A 17,417-nucleotide genomic window follows, 5' to 3' on the forward strand; every position below is an offset into this window, starting at 1 on the left:
TCTGTGAACAGTATGAGAAACTTATTCTTATCTTTTATGAAAAGTAACTACTTATTTTATGAAAAATAACTGGGTTTGTCGAACAAGCCTTAATCCTATTAAGTTCATCAGAAAATTGTTTACGTATGTTATCAAGACAACTAATTTCTTCTTAGAAAGAGATTATAAATTATATCATATAAAAAGGTTCTGTCCTAGACCATTTTTGAAAAATAATTATATTTCATAGTAGTTAACATCTGGTTACTATGGAAGAGATTTTTGTGCTTCTTAGCAAAGTAACAAGACAGAAGTTTAAATTATTGGTGACATACTAAGATGGAATCAATTCAAATTAAGCAAGATCTTCATGTACCTGGCACTGCTTATGGTTTTTTGCCCCAAAGATCATTGATATTTTAATGTTCCCCAGCCTTCTCTAGTTTCTCATCTTTACTGAGCTGGTAATGTCCAGTCTAGCATTCTTTTTTCACAAGACACTTTATGAAATATGATTGAAAATTAAATTTCTATAAGGCCACTGAAATATCAAGGTTCATTATTTGTGATTTCTGCATTACATTAGCAATCCTTTGATTAAGTTATTTTGCTAAGTCTTCGTTCTCCCCAGGATTTTCCTGGAAAAGGGGGAGAGGTGGTTTTCTTTTCTCTGTTGTATCTTTATATATTTTTAGTATTGACCAACTTATTTAAACATGCTCTTGTTCCTGTATATCCAAATTCTATTAATGGTATAATTATCTTCCTGGTCATCCAAATAAAACCATCATCAGCCACAGACTCCCTTTTTCTTATCCTTGACTTCCTCCTAATACTGTTTTTTTTGTTTTGTTTTGTTTTTTTTGTTGTTGTTGTTTAGCTTTTATTTCATGATCATAAACTTCACTCTGCAATCCAGCTAAACTTGGAGGGGAGTAAGGAGGACACAGAACCCGTGGAACTGCGGCAGGAACACAGGGACTCTAGATTTCGAGCAGATGGGGGCAGAAGGGCGCTCTCCCGAGCTACAGAAGGAATGGTCTGGTAGTTAAGATAAAACACGAGTCAAATTTATTAGATTTGTCCACAGTCAGCAATGGTGATTTTCTTGCTGGTCTTGCCGTTCCGGGACCCAAAGCGCTCCATGGCTTCCACGATGTTCATGCCTTCCTTCACCATGCCAAACACCACGTGCTTGCCATCCAACCACTCGGTCTTGGCGGTGCAGATGAAAAACTGGGAACCGTTCGTGTTGGGTCCGGCGTTCGCCATGGACAGGATGCCAGGACCTGTGTGCTTCAGGATGAAATTCTCGTCGTCAAACTTCTCCCCGTAGATGGACTTGCCTCCAGTGCCATTATGGCGTGTGAAGTCACCACCCTGGCACATAAATCCCGGGATAATCCTGTGAAAGCAGGAACCTTTGTAACCAAATCCTTTCTCCCCAGTGCTGAGAGCACGAAAATTCTCTGCTGTCTTGGGAACTTTGTCTGCAAACAGCTCGAAGGAGACGCGGCCCAAGGGCTCGCCGTCCACGGCGATGTCAAAGAACACGGTGGGGTTGACCATGGTTAAGAGGTGCAGGCAATTCCGGGGCGGCGGCGTCTGCAAGGCCCTAATACTGTTTTTATAAATTGTCATACCCATTCCTCTCCAATCCATTTGACACAACATTGGATCAGGATTAACTTTTCATTGTTCCTTTGTGATAACTCACTAATCAGTCTTTCTATCTTTAGGATATTGTCCTTCAATCCAGCCTACACCTTGCTTCCAATTTTCTTTCTAAAGTACACATAGTTTCTGTATAACTCAAGATTTTTAGTGACCTCTGTTACCTAACAACTAAAGTATAAAATCTTTCACCTGTTTTCCATGACCTGTCCTCAATCAGCCTTACCTCCTACTTTTCCCCTAACCTGAGGATAGCCAGGAGTAGTAACTAGGTTTTTAAAATCATTTTTAAGGCAACATGTTGATGCAGTGGTAGCTGAAACTCTAATGAAAAACATTAGAGGAAGCAGTATAAAAGCAAGACCAAAAGACATATAAACAAGGTGTTTAAAAGGTAGTGCTTTTTTACTTCGGCCTTTTTCAGGTGTAATTTACATACAATATAGTCCACACATTTTAAATGTACAATTTGACGAATTTTCCAAATTGTATACCGTTGCATAACCACCACCACAATCCAGATGTAGAACAGTTCCATTTCCTGAAAATATTTCCTTGTGCCCCTTTGCAGTAGATCCTTTCTCCCACTCCCAGCCCCCTGGCAACCTCTGAACTGTTTCTGTGACTATAATTTTGTCTTTTCCAGGATTTCATATAAATGGAATAATATAGTACATAGTGTTTTGTGTTTGGCTTCTTTTACTTGACTTCTTTTTACTTTGACTTCTTTTTCACCTATGTTACCTATGTTATTGAATGTATTACTATTTTTCTCTTTTTTATTGTTGAGTAGTACTCTATAGATGGATATACAATTCTTTAAATCTATTTACCAGTTGATTGACATCTGGATTGTTTTCAGTTTGGAGCTGTTAAAATGCAGCTATGAACACTTGTACACAAGTCTTTTTGTGGACATATGTTTCACTCTCTTGGGTAAATATCTAGGAGTAGAAATGATGGAGTGTATAATGAATGAATTCATATATTTACCCAGCCGTATGTGGAAACACCATCAACTAGGGAAGTCCAGAACCCCAAGCCTGTACCAAATGCTGGAGATAAGCCCCAATTCTCAGTATGCTCATAATTCAAGAGCCCAAAGTCAACAGTAAAATAAGAAGCACTTTTGAGACTGTGTACTCCCATAAAGCCCAGTAGAGGCAACCACCCCATTGGGAAGCCCACAATCCAGCCCCCAACAAGGGAAACCTCCAATAAAGATCATTCCTATAGAAATATGAGCTCCAAAACAAGAAATATAAAACATATGAGAAGGTCCAGTTCCATTAAAATAGCCTGAACAATTGATACCCAAAACAACAACATCCAATAGAGCAATCTTAAAGATACTTTACAATGTGCATTTAATTAATTGTGTGTTTAACTAATTGAATAGTTAACAGAGATAGTAATTGTTGTGTTTTTTCTTTTCTACACTTCCTTGTATGTGACTCTTCCCTATCAGAGGCATCCATACTCCCTTCGAGGAGAGCTAGGATATTATAATGGAAATGTAAAGACAAAAGCAATATTTGCTTTGGGGTAGTTTTTGCTACTAAAAGAAATTATTGAGAATCAAGAGGGATTACCCAAGATTAACAGTCATAGACTCTAGAAAGAGAACAGAAGATAGGCTGCTTACCCTATGCCTGACCACTGGGGAGTTTAGACAAGTATCACCTGAAGTTGGTGAACAGAGAGGAAGAAATGGACTGTGGCTCTAAAAAAAAGTTAGAGGCCTGGATATGAGAGGACCTGACTTAGAAAGGTCACAAGAAGATGTCAAGGATTATCTGTGGCCAGAGCTAAGCCAACGTGTTAAGATGACTTGTGGCCTCTTGAGTGAGCATCGTGTCATTCACATTTCCTCTTCTTCTCAATACATGAGTGAGGGCACTCCATGGACATCCATCTGCACAGCACCCCTTACATTATCCAGTAAGACACCAACCTATCTCCAAAAATTTGTCAAGCTCCTGCCAAACCTTATAAAGAATTAAGCACCTTTCTAATATATAATTTATATAACATATTATATATTAATGAATTATAATATTAAAGTATTAATGTATAATATAATAATATAAAACAGTCTCCAAAATATATTGTTAGGGATAAAGCAAAGCACATAATAGATTATGTGATAGGATACCATTTGTACCATTTATACAAGGAAAGTACATACATGTGTATATGTATGTATGTAGCTAATTATATATATATATATATATATATATATATATATATATATATAGGTACATATAAAGAATATCTCTGAAAGATACAGAAGCTGGTAACAATAGTCTTTAAAGAGTAGAAAAGTGGCTGAGGAAGAGTGGGTGAAGAATTCCTTATACTGTAAATTATTTTGTTCCTTTTGAACATTTTTATCATATGTATGTGTTACATATTCCAAAATTGAATAAAATAATACAGCTAAAAATTCACACAAAACAGCAATTTTGTTTCTAGATAATTTGCCTTCAGAAGCCCTCACACATGTACAAAAGGGGAAAAAAATGCAACTTTGTTTTTAAGGGTAAAAAACTAGAGGGGCGCCTGGGTGGCGCAGCCGGTTAAGTGTCTGACTTCAGCCAGGTCACGATCTTGCGGTCCGTGAGTTCGAGCCCCGCGTCAGGCTCTGGGCTGATGGCTCAGAGCCTGGAGCCTGTTTCCGATTCTGTGTCTCCCTCTCTCTCTGCCCCTCCCCCATTCATGCTCTGTCTCTCTCTGTCCCAAAAATAAATAAACGTTGAAAAAAAAAATTAAAAAAAAACAAAACTAGAAAAGCCAAAGTCTTCATAAATAGGGGAATAAATATGTAAAATGTGGACTAGCACATAGCAGTCAGATAGAGACAATAGATGATATACAGATAGTTAGACAGATAAATCTATCACAAGAAGCAGTTAAAGGAAATAAACTACATTGGTCTATCTGTGTATCAATATGGAACAACTCAAAAACATGTTGAGCAAGAAAAAAGCATAACACAGAATATATGTTTAGCCTACAATTTAAATGAATTTTTAAAAGCACACTACTAAGTAAATGTGTAAAACTCACAATGTATGTAGTTTACCTCTGTGGGGGGTAAGGTTGGGAGATGGGAGTGGGAGGTCGGTAATATTTTATCTTAAAAACAACTACAAAACAAAACAAAACAAAAAAAGAAAAGGAACAAAGGGACGATAGGTAAGATAAAATGTTAAAAGTTTTAAATCTGGATAATAGGAGTATAGGTGTTTGTTGTTTTATTCTTTGTGTTTTACTGCAGTTCTAGAAATGGTAAAAAAAAAAAAAAAAAAAAAAAAAAAAAAAAGGTAAAATACAAATATCCAGCAAGTTTCTCCAGATTGATCCTTCTACTTTCTTTATAAAGTCAAGTAAATTCTAAACAATTAGCCTTGACATTATTAGTAAATACACCTTTAAAACACAAAATTTTTTATTAAAGCCTTTAAAACATTAGGAAACCCTGGTCATGGCTTCAGATTTCATTTCTCAGATGCAATAGGAGAGAACCCTTGTCAAAGAGAATGTAAGGAAGTCTGACTTCTGTGACATGGTGACTTGTTGGGCACACCCATTTGTCCATCCCCAGCCCTCATTCTTCCAAATTCCTATTAGCATATTCTGTTGAGGAAGCAGCATGGCTTGCTTCAAGACATACTCATTTTCCCTGTGCCTATTTGCTCTTTGTGAAAAAGAATACTTTCTGGAGGCGGGGCTTGTTGACTCTTTAAAAACCAGAGTCTCCACGCTTACCTGATCACTTCAGTTCCGGCATCCTGCCTAGCAAAGAAGCAGTTAGTCAAAATGATACCTGGAGGCTTAAGTGAAGCCAAACCTGCCACTCCAGAAATCCAAGAGATTGCTAACGAGGTGAGTTGATGTATGTCATGAAAAGGATTGATTCAAAATCTTGGTTCCTAGGTCAGGTGTGTTAGGTGTGTGGGTGAACATGAAAACTAGAACACTGGGAAATGTGTTGTGTTTTGTTCAGGCTTCCCTACAACTAAAAACCTTTTCAGATGAAACCTCTAATAATCCCAAATATGAGAGCGATTTCAGGCAAGTAACATCACTTCTCTGAGCCTCAGTTTCCCCATTTATAAAAGAAGAATTTGTATTAGGTCATCTTTATAGGCTTACAGTGTATGATTCTAGGATTACTAATTCAGTTTCTGATCTTACCAAATGGAGCCAACATGTAATTAAAGTCTGAGGTTGCTAACAATTTGACAAACTAGACTTTACCCTCTCTACAGGGAATTTTTTTAATGGGTTAAATGAAGAACAATATTGCAAAGATACCACTTACAAACTTCCTGCCAATTTGAATAAATAGAAAATATTTTAGTCTTTTAGTATTTAGAAGATGATTAAACTAGTATGGAAGAGGAGTGGCATAGTCTATGGTGATTCCAAAATTGATAAGGGTGAAAACAGAACTCAATGTTTTCAGCAAGTTGATACATTTTTCTAAGTGTTCTTTGATTAGATATCACCTAAATAATAAAATTTTATTATATTGTATATTTTATGAAAAGAAAAAATATGTAAATTGCCATTTTAGGTCTGTAAATTGTTGCCCTATTCTCTTATCTCATTTCTTGTTTTTCTCTCTGAAACTTCTTTCAATGACACTGGCAAACAATATCAGCTTCTTGTGTGAATGAGAGAGATAGGATCCTCTATGTTAGAGCTCTGGAATGCTTTCTAGAGATTAGATGCCTGGAATTCTACCACTAGTTCTTTGGGACTAAATGTTTCCCTTTTAAGAGTTCTTTTAAAAAATACTTCGGAGCTTATTTTTCTTGTAAAGCAGAATATTAAGTCATTAATACCTTTTTTTGAGTCCTTATATCAGGTCAGTGTCCTCAACTTCAGTGTGCACATGAGTTACCTGGGAGTCTTGTTAAAATGCAGATTCTGACTCAGTAGATCTGGCTGGGATGAGCCCGGGAGCCTGAATTTCTAACCAGCTTCCAGGTGATGGCCCTGCTGCTGTCCATGACCTCACCAGCCTACAGGACTAGAGATGCATGATATCCAAGAGACCTGTGGGAGATGGGCTTTCTAAAAGCAAGGCACTGAAAAAAAATCTCAATTCCATTTGTGAGATGAAGATCACACCTCTTGCTCTGCTGGCAGAGCTGTGAGGGCAAAATAAGATGATGTGCATAATAATGACTTGGAAACAAGAAAGAAACATGCATAGGTGAGGCATCACAGTTATTTGCTTCAAATCTTCACCTGAAATCACCCCTGACCCCGGAAAATCCCCCTGAGACTCTCCAGGGACCAGAGCTGTAAGAAAGTTGGGGAATAACAGATTTGATAGAGAGAATGCAGAAAATTTTAATCATTTTTTAAAAGCCTATCTTAGCAAGAATAAATTTTTTAACAAGAAGCTATAAAGTTATAAGAAGGCCTTGCGTTGTTAAAAACATTCATCTGTGAGCCACATCTTAAATGATGAAATTAACTTGCAAGTGTGTTTCCTGCTGCTTACCTCAGGCTTACTCTGACAAGGCTTATCCCATCAAGGAGGTAGAATGAAAGATAGATATTAACAGTAGCTATGTCACCCCAGAAAGGTGCTTTGCAGTTTTAAAAGCCTTGTCATCCATTTGGCTAACCTCTCATTTGATCTTCATAACCCCTAGGGCAGGGAAGGAAATCATCATGTCCATTTTTCAGGTGAGATTTCAGACTGAGATTCAAAGAGGTTAATAACTGCCTGGTTAAGAAGCTGGTCTGTCTTAAGATTTTGACCACCTGCCTTTTCCACTGTAAAGTGGCAGGAACATGGAGAAGTATGTGGGTTGAGGGAAATACAAGGTATGGTAAATTGCCTTATCTGTGCAAGCAGCCAGCCTCAGATTTAAATCAATTTGAGAAATAAATATGAATGAATCATTTTTTTTAATTTTTATTTTTTATTTTTGAGAGAGAGAGAGAAACAGAGTATGAGTAGGGGAGGGGCAGAAAGAGAGGGAGACAGAATCCGAAGCAAGCTCCGGGCACTGAGCTGTCAGCACAGAGCCCAATGTAGGGCTTGAACTCATAAACCCTGAGATCATGACCTCAGCCGAAGTCGGACAATCAACTGACTGAGCCACCCAGGCGCCCCAGAATGAACCATTTCTTGAATATCAATTAGGTGTCCAGGACTGTGATACATAAGCGTGCTTTGTGCTGATAGCTCAGAACCTGGATCCTACTTCAGATTCTGTGTCTCCCTCTCTGTCTGCCCCTCCTCTGCTCACACTCTGTCTCTCTCTCAAAAATAAATAAATAATTTAAAAAACTAAGAAAAAAAAAAAGAAGATACATAAGGACTTTAAGACATGGCCCCTGCCCTCAAGGGGTTTACACTCCATTTAGGGAAGTCAAGATAACTGGGATGTAATATAAAATATTTTTTAAATCATAGGTTTGGAAGAGGAAACACATTAGAGTTTGCCCATCAAAGCTCTTTCTTTTTTTTTAAGTTTTTTAATTTATTTTGAGAGAGAGGAAAAAGAGCACAAGTGGGGGAGGGGCAGAGAGAGGTGGGGATCTGAAGTGGGCTCTGTGCTGACAGCAGAGAGCTTGATGTGGGGCTCGAACTCACAAACCATGAGATCATGACCTGAGCCAAAGTCGGAAGCTTAACCGACTGAGCCAACCAGGTGCCCCAAAGTCCCTAACTTTCAAGTGAAGAATTACTGTATAGTAGTTCAGCTTATCAGGTATTAAGCTCCCAGTTATCATTTAGCTAGCTCCCCTCTCACAGGAGAACTTTAGGGAGCAATTCCCAATTAAGTATTAGAAGGTGGAGGAATGGTCAGTTAGGAAGCACTTCCTATCAATTATGTAACTTATCTCCCTACAAACAACCCCAAAAGGCAGTTATTACCAAAACCACTTTTAGATGAGGAAATATAATCAACACCTTCTCCAAGATTATAGAATTAGTTAGGTGCCCAGTCAGAGCCAGGCAAATGGGTAGGTGTTGGTAGTCACACACTTAGTAGGATCTTAGGGGGGTCTCAAGGAAGAGCACTACTACCTGTCATTTTACTACCTGTAATTTTATATCTTTGATGTTTTTTATGTATTCTTATTTTTTTAAATCACCTATTAAAATGCAGGAGCTTCTTAGGGCTGAAGTTTCTTCTTAGAGGAGCTTCTTAGAGGAGCTGACGTTTATCAGCTTTCACTGTCCTTATCAAAGAGCTTTTTAGTGGAACGCCAACTGAAGGAAGAACTCCATTTGGGAGGCAAAGGAAGGATGGAGAAAGCTATCTCATAGAGAGGAGAAAGCATCAAAGAAAAATGAGAACTGCAGGTTTAAGGAATTTGACATCAAAATGAAAGAGGGATGTTGGACAAAGTCAGAAAGAGAAGAAAATCAAACAAAGAGCTTGGGATTGAGGAGACTTGAACATTTCCAAAGGCAGAAGAAAAGAGTGTCCCCACTCTGAAGATAGCAGAGACTGAATGGTAATTGTGTATCATGTATTACTAAGGGATAATAATGATTCTTGGGTCCAGAGTACACGTAGAAGAAATCCCCTTTCCCAGAGTTCTTTGTGTTAGTTGAGGATCTCTGCTATCCCTCTCTTCTACCCTCTTTCCTTTCTGGAAAGACAAGTTGTCATGAAGAAAAACAACCTCACTTTCTTTATTCGGAAAACATATACACCGTACCATGTGAAATGTTATAGGGACAGAAGGGACACAAAAATGGTTTCTGCCTTTAGAGAGATTTACAAAATAGATTGGAGATAAGAGACACACTCAAGGAAATAACAAGCTATACTTGACCCCATCTATGAAAAACTGTAATATGTGTATTAAGGACCGAGTGGCCCTACCAGCAAAAGCCTCTAGATCATTACTGCTGATCCATATCTTACATCATATGTTAAAAAACCAATGGATGAGAATTCTGAGTAATTTTACATGCAGGAAATAAATGTTATTTCAACAGTTATTTTTAGAAATAAGAGCTATTATTATGCATGCACAGGTAGATACAACACACACACACACACACACACACACACACACACACACACACACCTCAGTCAAACTTAATTACTGAATGCCATTCCTGGCAAGCACAGACCATAATACCATACAAACACCCCCTCCACATACCATCATGGACATCACACCCTGGAGCTTAGTATGTCACAGCTGTCACTCACCCACACATTTGTATTCTCTATGACAGCAGCTTCCTCATCAATCCCACTGCCCCACACCCAGAGAGCCTGCCATTCAGCCACACTACAATCATTCAGGCATTCACCCTCCCATCTTCATCATAACATGCCTAAACCAACTTGAGCATTCGTCCAGCCTGGACCCATGGTGAGTGGCTTCATACATTCCACCCCTGATTTCTGTTGACCCCATGAAATTCTGGCATTCCAGTCCTCAATTAGAGATCACTCGCATTGCCACCACTTCCTCTTCAGCTTGTGCTCCAGATCCAGAGAACTTTGCCCAGGAAGTTGCAGAACCACAGAAACTCACTCACTACAAATTTACGAATTCATGCCAGCAAACAACAGCAACAGGACCCTAGGGCTTCCAGAACATGCTTTCAGTCGCAGCCTGTTGGCCCTTTTCTAGAAACTCCAGAAAGGTGGACCTGGACCTTCTCTCTCCTTGGTTTCTCAATCCCTCCATCCCCATGGCCCCTCCAGTAGGTATCTCAGTTTCTTCTCTTAAAAGATTGCAGTCATCTGGTGCAAGAACACTCTGATTCCTTTTCTCTTGCTGGATCTCATTCCTCCCTCCAGCCTAAGACTCTGCCCTCTGTTCTTCAGTCCACCTTTCTTCTCTCATGTCAGATGCCATCATTTCTTGCGTACCAGTTGCCTTGCCCCATACTTGTCCCTTCCCTCAAAACATGGTCAGATGACAAATGTCTAAGTCACTTCTCATCAGCCCTACTATACTTTCATGCTACTGCCCAAACTCTCCTTCCTTACTCTGTAAAACATCCCAAAATATAGCTTACCCATGTTGCCTCTATCACATTTCTATCCATTCTTCCCTAAATTATGCATAGCCCAATATTTCTGCAGAATGATTACAGATAGGGAAAAGCCATAGGTGTTAGGTGCAGCATGGCTAGAATCCTCAGATCCCAGAGAACTAACCATTCGCCAAGATTCATGCTCTGCAGCAATTAAAAAAAAGAAAAGAAAAGAAAAGAAAAGAAAAGAAAAGAAAAGAAAAGAAAAGGAAAGGAAAGAAAAGAAAAGAAAAAAAATGTGAACAACTCTAGGGTAATTGTATTTTGCCAGCTGCTCCTTCCTGATAGGATCCTTCCACTGGCTGGAGCTCAAATGACAAACCCACACTGTTTCTTCTTCCAGCATCTCAGCCACCACCATGCATGGTAGGCTGAGGAAAGTGAATGTCAACTGTGTTCAGCTCGAGGTCTGTCTATGTACCACCAGGTCCCAGACCACCACTCCCAGCTGGCTTTACCCTCTCAGCACCCACCCTTGGGGAGTCTTTCAGCACCAAGTTGCCTTCTGAAAATTAAAGTTTCACTGACCAGTTCCTTCCTATTCTTCCCCCTTTCCTGCTCCTCAGCTTAAGCCTCATTACCCCAGGTTCATAGCATCCAACGTTAGAATAATACCAGTCTGTTCTACTGGGAAGAGAGAGCAAGGCTACAGGTTATAAGTAGAGTGAACCTGAAATCATGGCACACAGACTGATAGGTGCCAATGCACTTACTGAAACAAACCGGACATTTGAAGTCAGCTCTCTTATGGAAAATTCTGGACTTGTGGACTATATAGATGCAGTGGAAAGGTTGCAGATTTTGATCGAATTTAAGACGTAAATAAAATTTTCTGATAGGCAATAAAAAAAAAACACGACCAAAAGACTGGAAACCAGAAGGAATACAGATCACTGCCACTGATAAATCAGATACTTAAGCTATCAAGCAAGGGATTTAAAACCTTAAATAACTGTAATTAACAATTTTTCAGCCTTAAGCAGTCATGTTCTCCTCACAGCCTTAGGTCCCTCATTTGTAAAATGAGGTTTAAATAGATAATGTTGGGTTTAGTGTAGAGATTAACCCTTTCCAACTTAGCTCCTAACTTGACTGGTACCCCATATTGGCTCAGAAGGGTTAGACAGAGGAAGCAACAGGACAGTAACTCCTCTCCTTACTTGACTTCTCTCGGCACTCCTGTCACTTTTTTCCTGCTCTCCTGCACCCTACCTCTTCCCATTTCCGTTTGTTTGGTTTCTTTTTTCCTCATGATTTGTCTTCTTCCTTTGTCGACTTTGGAGCTTTATTTTCCATCTCAAGAAAGCAGTATCACATTCTTCCCATCTATTCTGAAGGTCACAGGAGAAATGGGTGGTGGTCTATGAAGTGTTGTAGCCTCCAAAGTAGTCTGAGAACTCAAAGAGTTTGGAAATGTCTACATATTTGAAAACAGTTCTGGTACCCAAACTGAGGTGCTGATAGAAAAGGATTCAGGACATCTGCCCACTGATGGGAAGGACTTGATATGGCCTTGGGAGAACCCTAGATGCATGGGAGACCTGCCTAAAACATGTGAAATGCTTTAGTGATGGGCAGGGAGGCAACTTCCCAATAAACAAGGTATAATCGAGCATACACGTCTATTTCCTTTTCCTTCTAAATGATAGGAAAATATTGCAGGGTAAAGGGTATAAAGCCAACAAATAGAAAGACAACAGGAGATAGGCAAATACCACCTCAGAGATACTGACAAAACTTTGGAAGATGGAAAACAGATGAACAAGGGAAAATTACTGGACCATCTAGACAAAGCCTAAACCACAGACAGGAATGATGAGCCAGAAGTAAGTGGATTCATGGTGCAGAATTCCAAAGTGGCTCAAGCACTAGCAATGCCAGAAACTTATGATGACAAGAGTGAGGCATGGGGCTCCCACCAGGAAAACTGATGACAGATCTGTATGAGGAGCTTGCCCCAGATCTTTCCCTTTCACTCCCTTCCAAGCTGAAAGATGATAACCTATTACCCATCCTCCACCCTCACAGAATTCTGAAGATCTACTCTTAGCAGAAATTGAGTCAGAGAGAACACAGTGGACACTAGCATTATCAGGCTCAGCTGAGGGCAGGAATGAAGGACCAATACTGAAAACTGGTAGATTAAGTGAAAGTTCACATATTGAATTTGAGACTTTCATTCCCTTGTCATGTTTGGTTTGGGAACGCTGCCATCAAAGCTTATAATCCCCCTGTGGTAGACAGAATGGTGGCCAACATCCTAATCCGTGAATCCTGTAAATGTGTTATCTTACGTGGCAAAGTGAATTACAGCTGTGCTTAAATTAAGGATCTTGACACTATTTTTGTAACTTTGAGTCTGAAATTATTTCAAAATAAAAAATTTTTAAATAAAATAGGAATTATAGCTCTCCCATCTTTATCAATCAAAGATACATATATTAGAGTTTTACTAGTGAAAACGTTACCATATATTGCCACAAGCTGATGTAACGCAACAAAATTTGACATTTTAGTTAGCCCATGTAATCTTATTATCCTTGAAATACTGGAAATAGCTGTCATTATCATGTTTAAGGACCTTCAGAAACACGAGGTTCCCAGGCTTGTAAATCACATAAATGGAGTCCAATATAGCTTTGATAATGTGTTTCCTCTTTTCTCTTCTTAAGGTTAAACCTCAGCTTGAAGAAAAAACAAATGAGACTTACCAAAAATTTGAAGCTATAGAGTACAAAACTCAAGTGGTTGCCGGAATAAATTACTACATTAAGGTTAGAGTTCAACATCCACCTTGGCACTAAAAGATACTGTATTTCTCACTTTGTATGATGTTCCCTGTCACCTCCACCATATATTTTGTCCCTCTGGTTGTGCTAAATGAAGATGTCTATCCCACATGAAACTTCCCAAGTGGTAGACTCTCAAATTTGGTAGATGATGGGATATTCAAACCATCTGTTTCCTGTGGATTTAGAAAGCTTTCTTACATTGATTTCTTCCAAATGACAATTATATTTTATAAATTACAATTTTCAGAAATTGTATAGAAAGAGATTTCATTAACAGTTCCAAGCATGTCTAATTTGTGGCCATGGCTGCTTCCTATGGGAAGCGGGAGGATAGTATCTCAGTTGCCTGAAGGCATGGAGCTGAACCACATGCTATCTTGAAGCTTATTGTACCTCAAAGCTTTGTGATTCTATATATTTAATTAAATGGATTTTTGGAAGGACTTAAAGTAATTTAAGGTGGAAAAATAACTTAAACCACTTTTGTCCCTTACATAAGCCTTTTGATTAATACAATTTGAATAATTTTGACAATTCAAATAAGTGGAGTCAATTTGTGACACTGCAGGTACAATTAAAAACAGTGGAACATTTAAAATAATTTTAAGATTAATTTTATAGCTACATCAATAAATTAAATGATGCACTATCCAGTTGTAATTGAAGAAAATCGTTATGAAGTTGAGAGGGAACCATTTCAAGTCAACCATAGATATTTGGGAACAATTTCCATCCTTTTGTATTGAGATGACAATTCTGATTTAATAAATAATAACAACAGACATTCAAATGCATTTACTTAATCTTGACAAAACCATTTTACCAACACACACTCTGGCTTATTCAATAACTACTTAAGATATAACATTTTTGAAAAATGTTTTGAGCCAAAAAATAAATTAACCAGTCCTAACCAGCTAAGCATAGGAAAATTGCAACACTGAGTTATATAAATGGATCATCCCAGTCCTACCATATTTGAACTCCTAGGTCCCGAGGTGGTGCACATGAATGAGATCCTGCTTTATCCTCAGAAAGCACTGGCATTGTTTCCTCCTTTCTCAATCTGCTTTCTTCACAGCTGAAAAAGAATGTTCTCCAGTGAAAAATGATTTTGTTCAAAGACAAGAAACATGCCATCAAAATTGAGATCATTGTTTTAATAATTTATGATTAGTCCAAGTTCATAAACTTCATATATTAACTAGCTCATGTATGTCCTTAAATTAAGCTTATCAGGAAACTTGAAAATTTCTTCCGTTAAGACCACCTGCCTCGTCAGATTTCTCCTACTGGATTACAGTTCCCTCATTACTTCCTGGCCACTGTGTCTAGTTGTTGATCTCTGCTTTGAACCACTCTCTAAATTTAAGGTCTTGCTGGTGATGTGACCTCTGTTCTTTCTCAAGTACCTATCAAGAGGCAGGTGGTGGAATGGAAGGGCTGCAGGCTTTGGCGTCAGACAGCTCTGGCACCCTTAACCCTTGTTTGACTTGTTCACTAGTCAGTGCCTGTGTAATTGAAGCTCCTCATCTTCTCTGAGCCTCAATGCCCTTGTCTGCACAATGCAAATAATAACCTACTTTGCCAGGTGTTGTGTGGAATAAATGAACTGAAATTTACTAAGCACTTATAATATGCTCTGTTCTAAGAGCTGGACATGTATTATCTCTTTTAATCCTCTCAACAAATTTATGAGGTAAGTATGATCATTTCCTCTATGTTACTGGCAAAAAAATGGAGCCCCCAGAAAGATGGTGTAACTAATAAGGTCATATAATTGTAAGAGCAGAGCTAGGATTTGAATCCAGATGGTCTGATGCTTAACTACTGGCTGTGCTGCATCTAACAGTGTATGCAAAGGCTGATGCCCTGTTCCAAGTACAGAATAAATGCTTTTAAAGGGTTACACTGTAGAGTGAAAAGAACGTCGATGTTAGAGTCTGGATTTCGATTTTGACTCTGTCACTTATTAGCTGAGAAATTTATGGAAAATTACTTAATCTCTCCTAATCTGCTTCTGCATCTGTAAAACTGTCATTGTTCCACCTTCCTTCAGACCTCATAGTAAGAAGTATATAAAATGCTCATCATAGCCTCTGAATCATAGTAAACATTTGATAAATGGTATTTGTTAATTAGGAAGGAACATCAGAATGTAAAAAATATTATTATAAGATAAACTTTCATTGTTTCAACCAAGAACAAAGGTAGAAATTCTTACCATTATTTTCTAGGTCCCAGATTCCTGCCCAAACTACCATTTCAATTTCCATACCAGTGGCTTCCCAGCAAGATCCCTTTATTTTAGGAAGGACACTACACTGTCCACCCCCTGGGCCCTGCTTAGTCCTACTAGTGGGTACTTACAAAGCAGGTTCTACTATAGATATGGGAACCACACATCCCAAAATTTCTAGGACAATTCTGATTTTCTCCTCCCTTCTCAAACCATGCAGCAAATAAAGTGTCCCAATTTGGAAGTCAGAAAACAGAATCAACAAAATGACGGTCACATGTTTTCTTGTTCTGTGCATCTTTGAAAATGAAATGCAACTCTGAACTTTCAGACTGTAGGAAATTTTATAAAATACAATAAATAAAATAAAATAAGGACCTATGCCTCTAGCCTACCCTTTCTCATAAAATAAGAGGGTAGATTTATGAAAATCAAGGATCTAAGAATGCTGGTCTAGAAATGCTGTTCCCAAAAAGCTTATTTCAGTAAAGTCTTTATAGTCTGTAGATCTTTCACTTGACAGAGATCCATTTGAATGAATCTCTTTTTCATTGTTTTTTCTTTTTTTTATCTTTTAGGTGCAAGTAGATGATAATAGATATATTCACATTAAAGTATTCAAAGGTCTTCCAGTACAAGATTCATCTTTGACACTTACTGGTTACCAGACTGGCAAAAGCGAGGACGATGAGCTGACAGGCTTTTAGCAGAGCATGTTCCAAAAGTGGTCTGGTATTTTCCACTGGCTACTGATTAACGATCCTTGCTAATATATGTAACTATCAATAAAGAAGCATTCCTTTTCAAATAAATTGATTTCTTCAACTATTTCTCTTCTACTGTGTTAATATTAATTATCTTTTCTTTCTCAAAGTCAAAGGATAAGACCACCACCACTGCCACCACCTTCCCACCATAGATAGGCTAGATCATGGGTGATCAGTTCCCTATGGCTGCTAAGAATCCAATATTCCATCCCTAGCCTCACATTTTAAAATTAAATCAGGTATTTTACAAAATATATTTATATTTTGGGGCACCAGAGTGGCTCAGTCGGTTAAGCGCCAACTTTGGCTCAGGTGATTATCTCACCGTTCGTGTATTCAAGCCCTCCATTGGGCTCTGCATTGACAGTGTGGACCCTGCTTGGGATTGTCTCTCTCCTTCTCTCTCTGTCCCTCCCCAACTCGTGCATGCTCTCTCTCTCAAAATATATAAAAATAAAGTTAAAAAATATATATGTTTATTTATATTTTGAAATAACCTTAAATTTACAGATAAGTTGCAAAAAAACTTTTTTCCCCAGACACTTGAGAGTAAGTTACCTACAGCGATGCCCCATCACCAACAAAAACTTTAGTGTGCATTTCCTACAAAGAAGCATTTTCTCCTGAACAATTGAAATACAACCACCAAATCAGGAAATTAACTGATTTTAGTTAATGTACTAAAATCAACAGCTAATGTACTGTTAGTACATTTGGTAACATCTAATCCCCAGACAACATTCAGTTCCCTCAGTAATTCCCAAAATGTCTTTTATTGCTAAAAGCTCCAGTCCAAAACCAAGTGTTCCATTTAATTTCCATTTTTTTTCTCAGAATTTTCTAACATCTCTATTAAGATATAATTTATATACCATATAATTCATCCAATTAAAGTATACAATTCAATAGTTTTTAGTACA

General features: G+C 38.2%; 4 protein-coding genes across 6 annotated transcripts in view; 1 reads left to right on the plus strand and 3 right to left on the minus strand.

Moving 5' to 3' along the window:
• The window catches only part of ILDR1 (immunoglobulin like domain containing receptor 1), a 294,614-nt gene extending 280,038 nt beyond the window's left edge, over positions 1-14,576 (minus strand). For both annotated transcript variants that reach the window (XM_045037011.1, XM_045037009.1), the window contains exon 1: positions 14,465-14,576. The gene's annotated coding sequence lies outside the window, so the exon portion shown is untranslated. The remainder of the gene's footprint in view (positions 1-14,464) is intronic.
• LOC101086085 (peptidyl-prolyl cis-trans isomerase A) lies at positions 1,028-1,589 on the minus strand. The gene has a single exon (XM_011285920.4). The coding sequence runs from the start codon at positions 1,546-1,548 to the stop codon at positions 1,054-1,056; it is 495 nt and encodes a 164-aa protein (XP_011284222.1). The 5' UTR covers positions 1,549-1,589; the 3' UTR covers positions 1,028-1,053.
• CSTA (cystatin A) lies at positions 5,444-16,558 on the plus strand. The gene is given in 3 exon segments (NM_001009864.1): positions 5,444-5,541; positions 13,372-13,473; positions 16,309-16,558. Coding segments are annotated over 3 exon segments (297 nt in total). The 5' UTR covers positions 5,444-5,475; the 3' UTR covers positions 16,438-16,558.
• Positions 10,459-17,417, minus strand: part of MIX23 (mitochondrial matrix import factor 23) — a 44,768-nt gene continuing 37,809 nt past the window's right edge. For both annotated transcript variants that reach the window (XR_006585093.1, XR_006585092.1), the window contains one exon: positions 10,459-14,572. The gene's annotated coding sequence lies outside the window, so the exon portion shown is untranslated. The remainder of the gene's footprint in view (positions 14,573-17,417) is intronic.

The sequence above is a fragment of the Felis catus genome, chromosome C2 (genome assembly GCF_018350175.1).
Source record: "Felis catus isolate Fca126 chromosome C2, F.catus_Fca126_mat1.0, whole genome shotgun sequence".
Classification (NCBI taxonomy): domain Eukaryota; kingdom Metazoa; phylum Chordata; class Mammalia; order Carnivora; family Felidae; genus Felis; species Felis catus.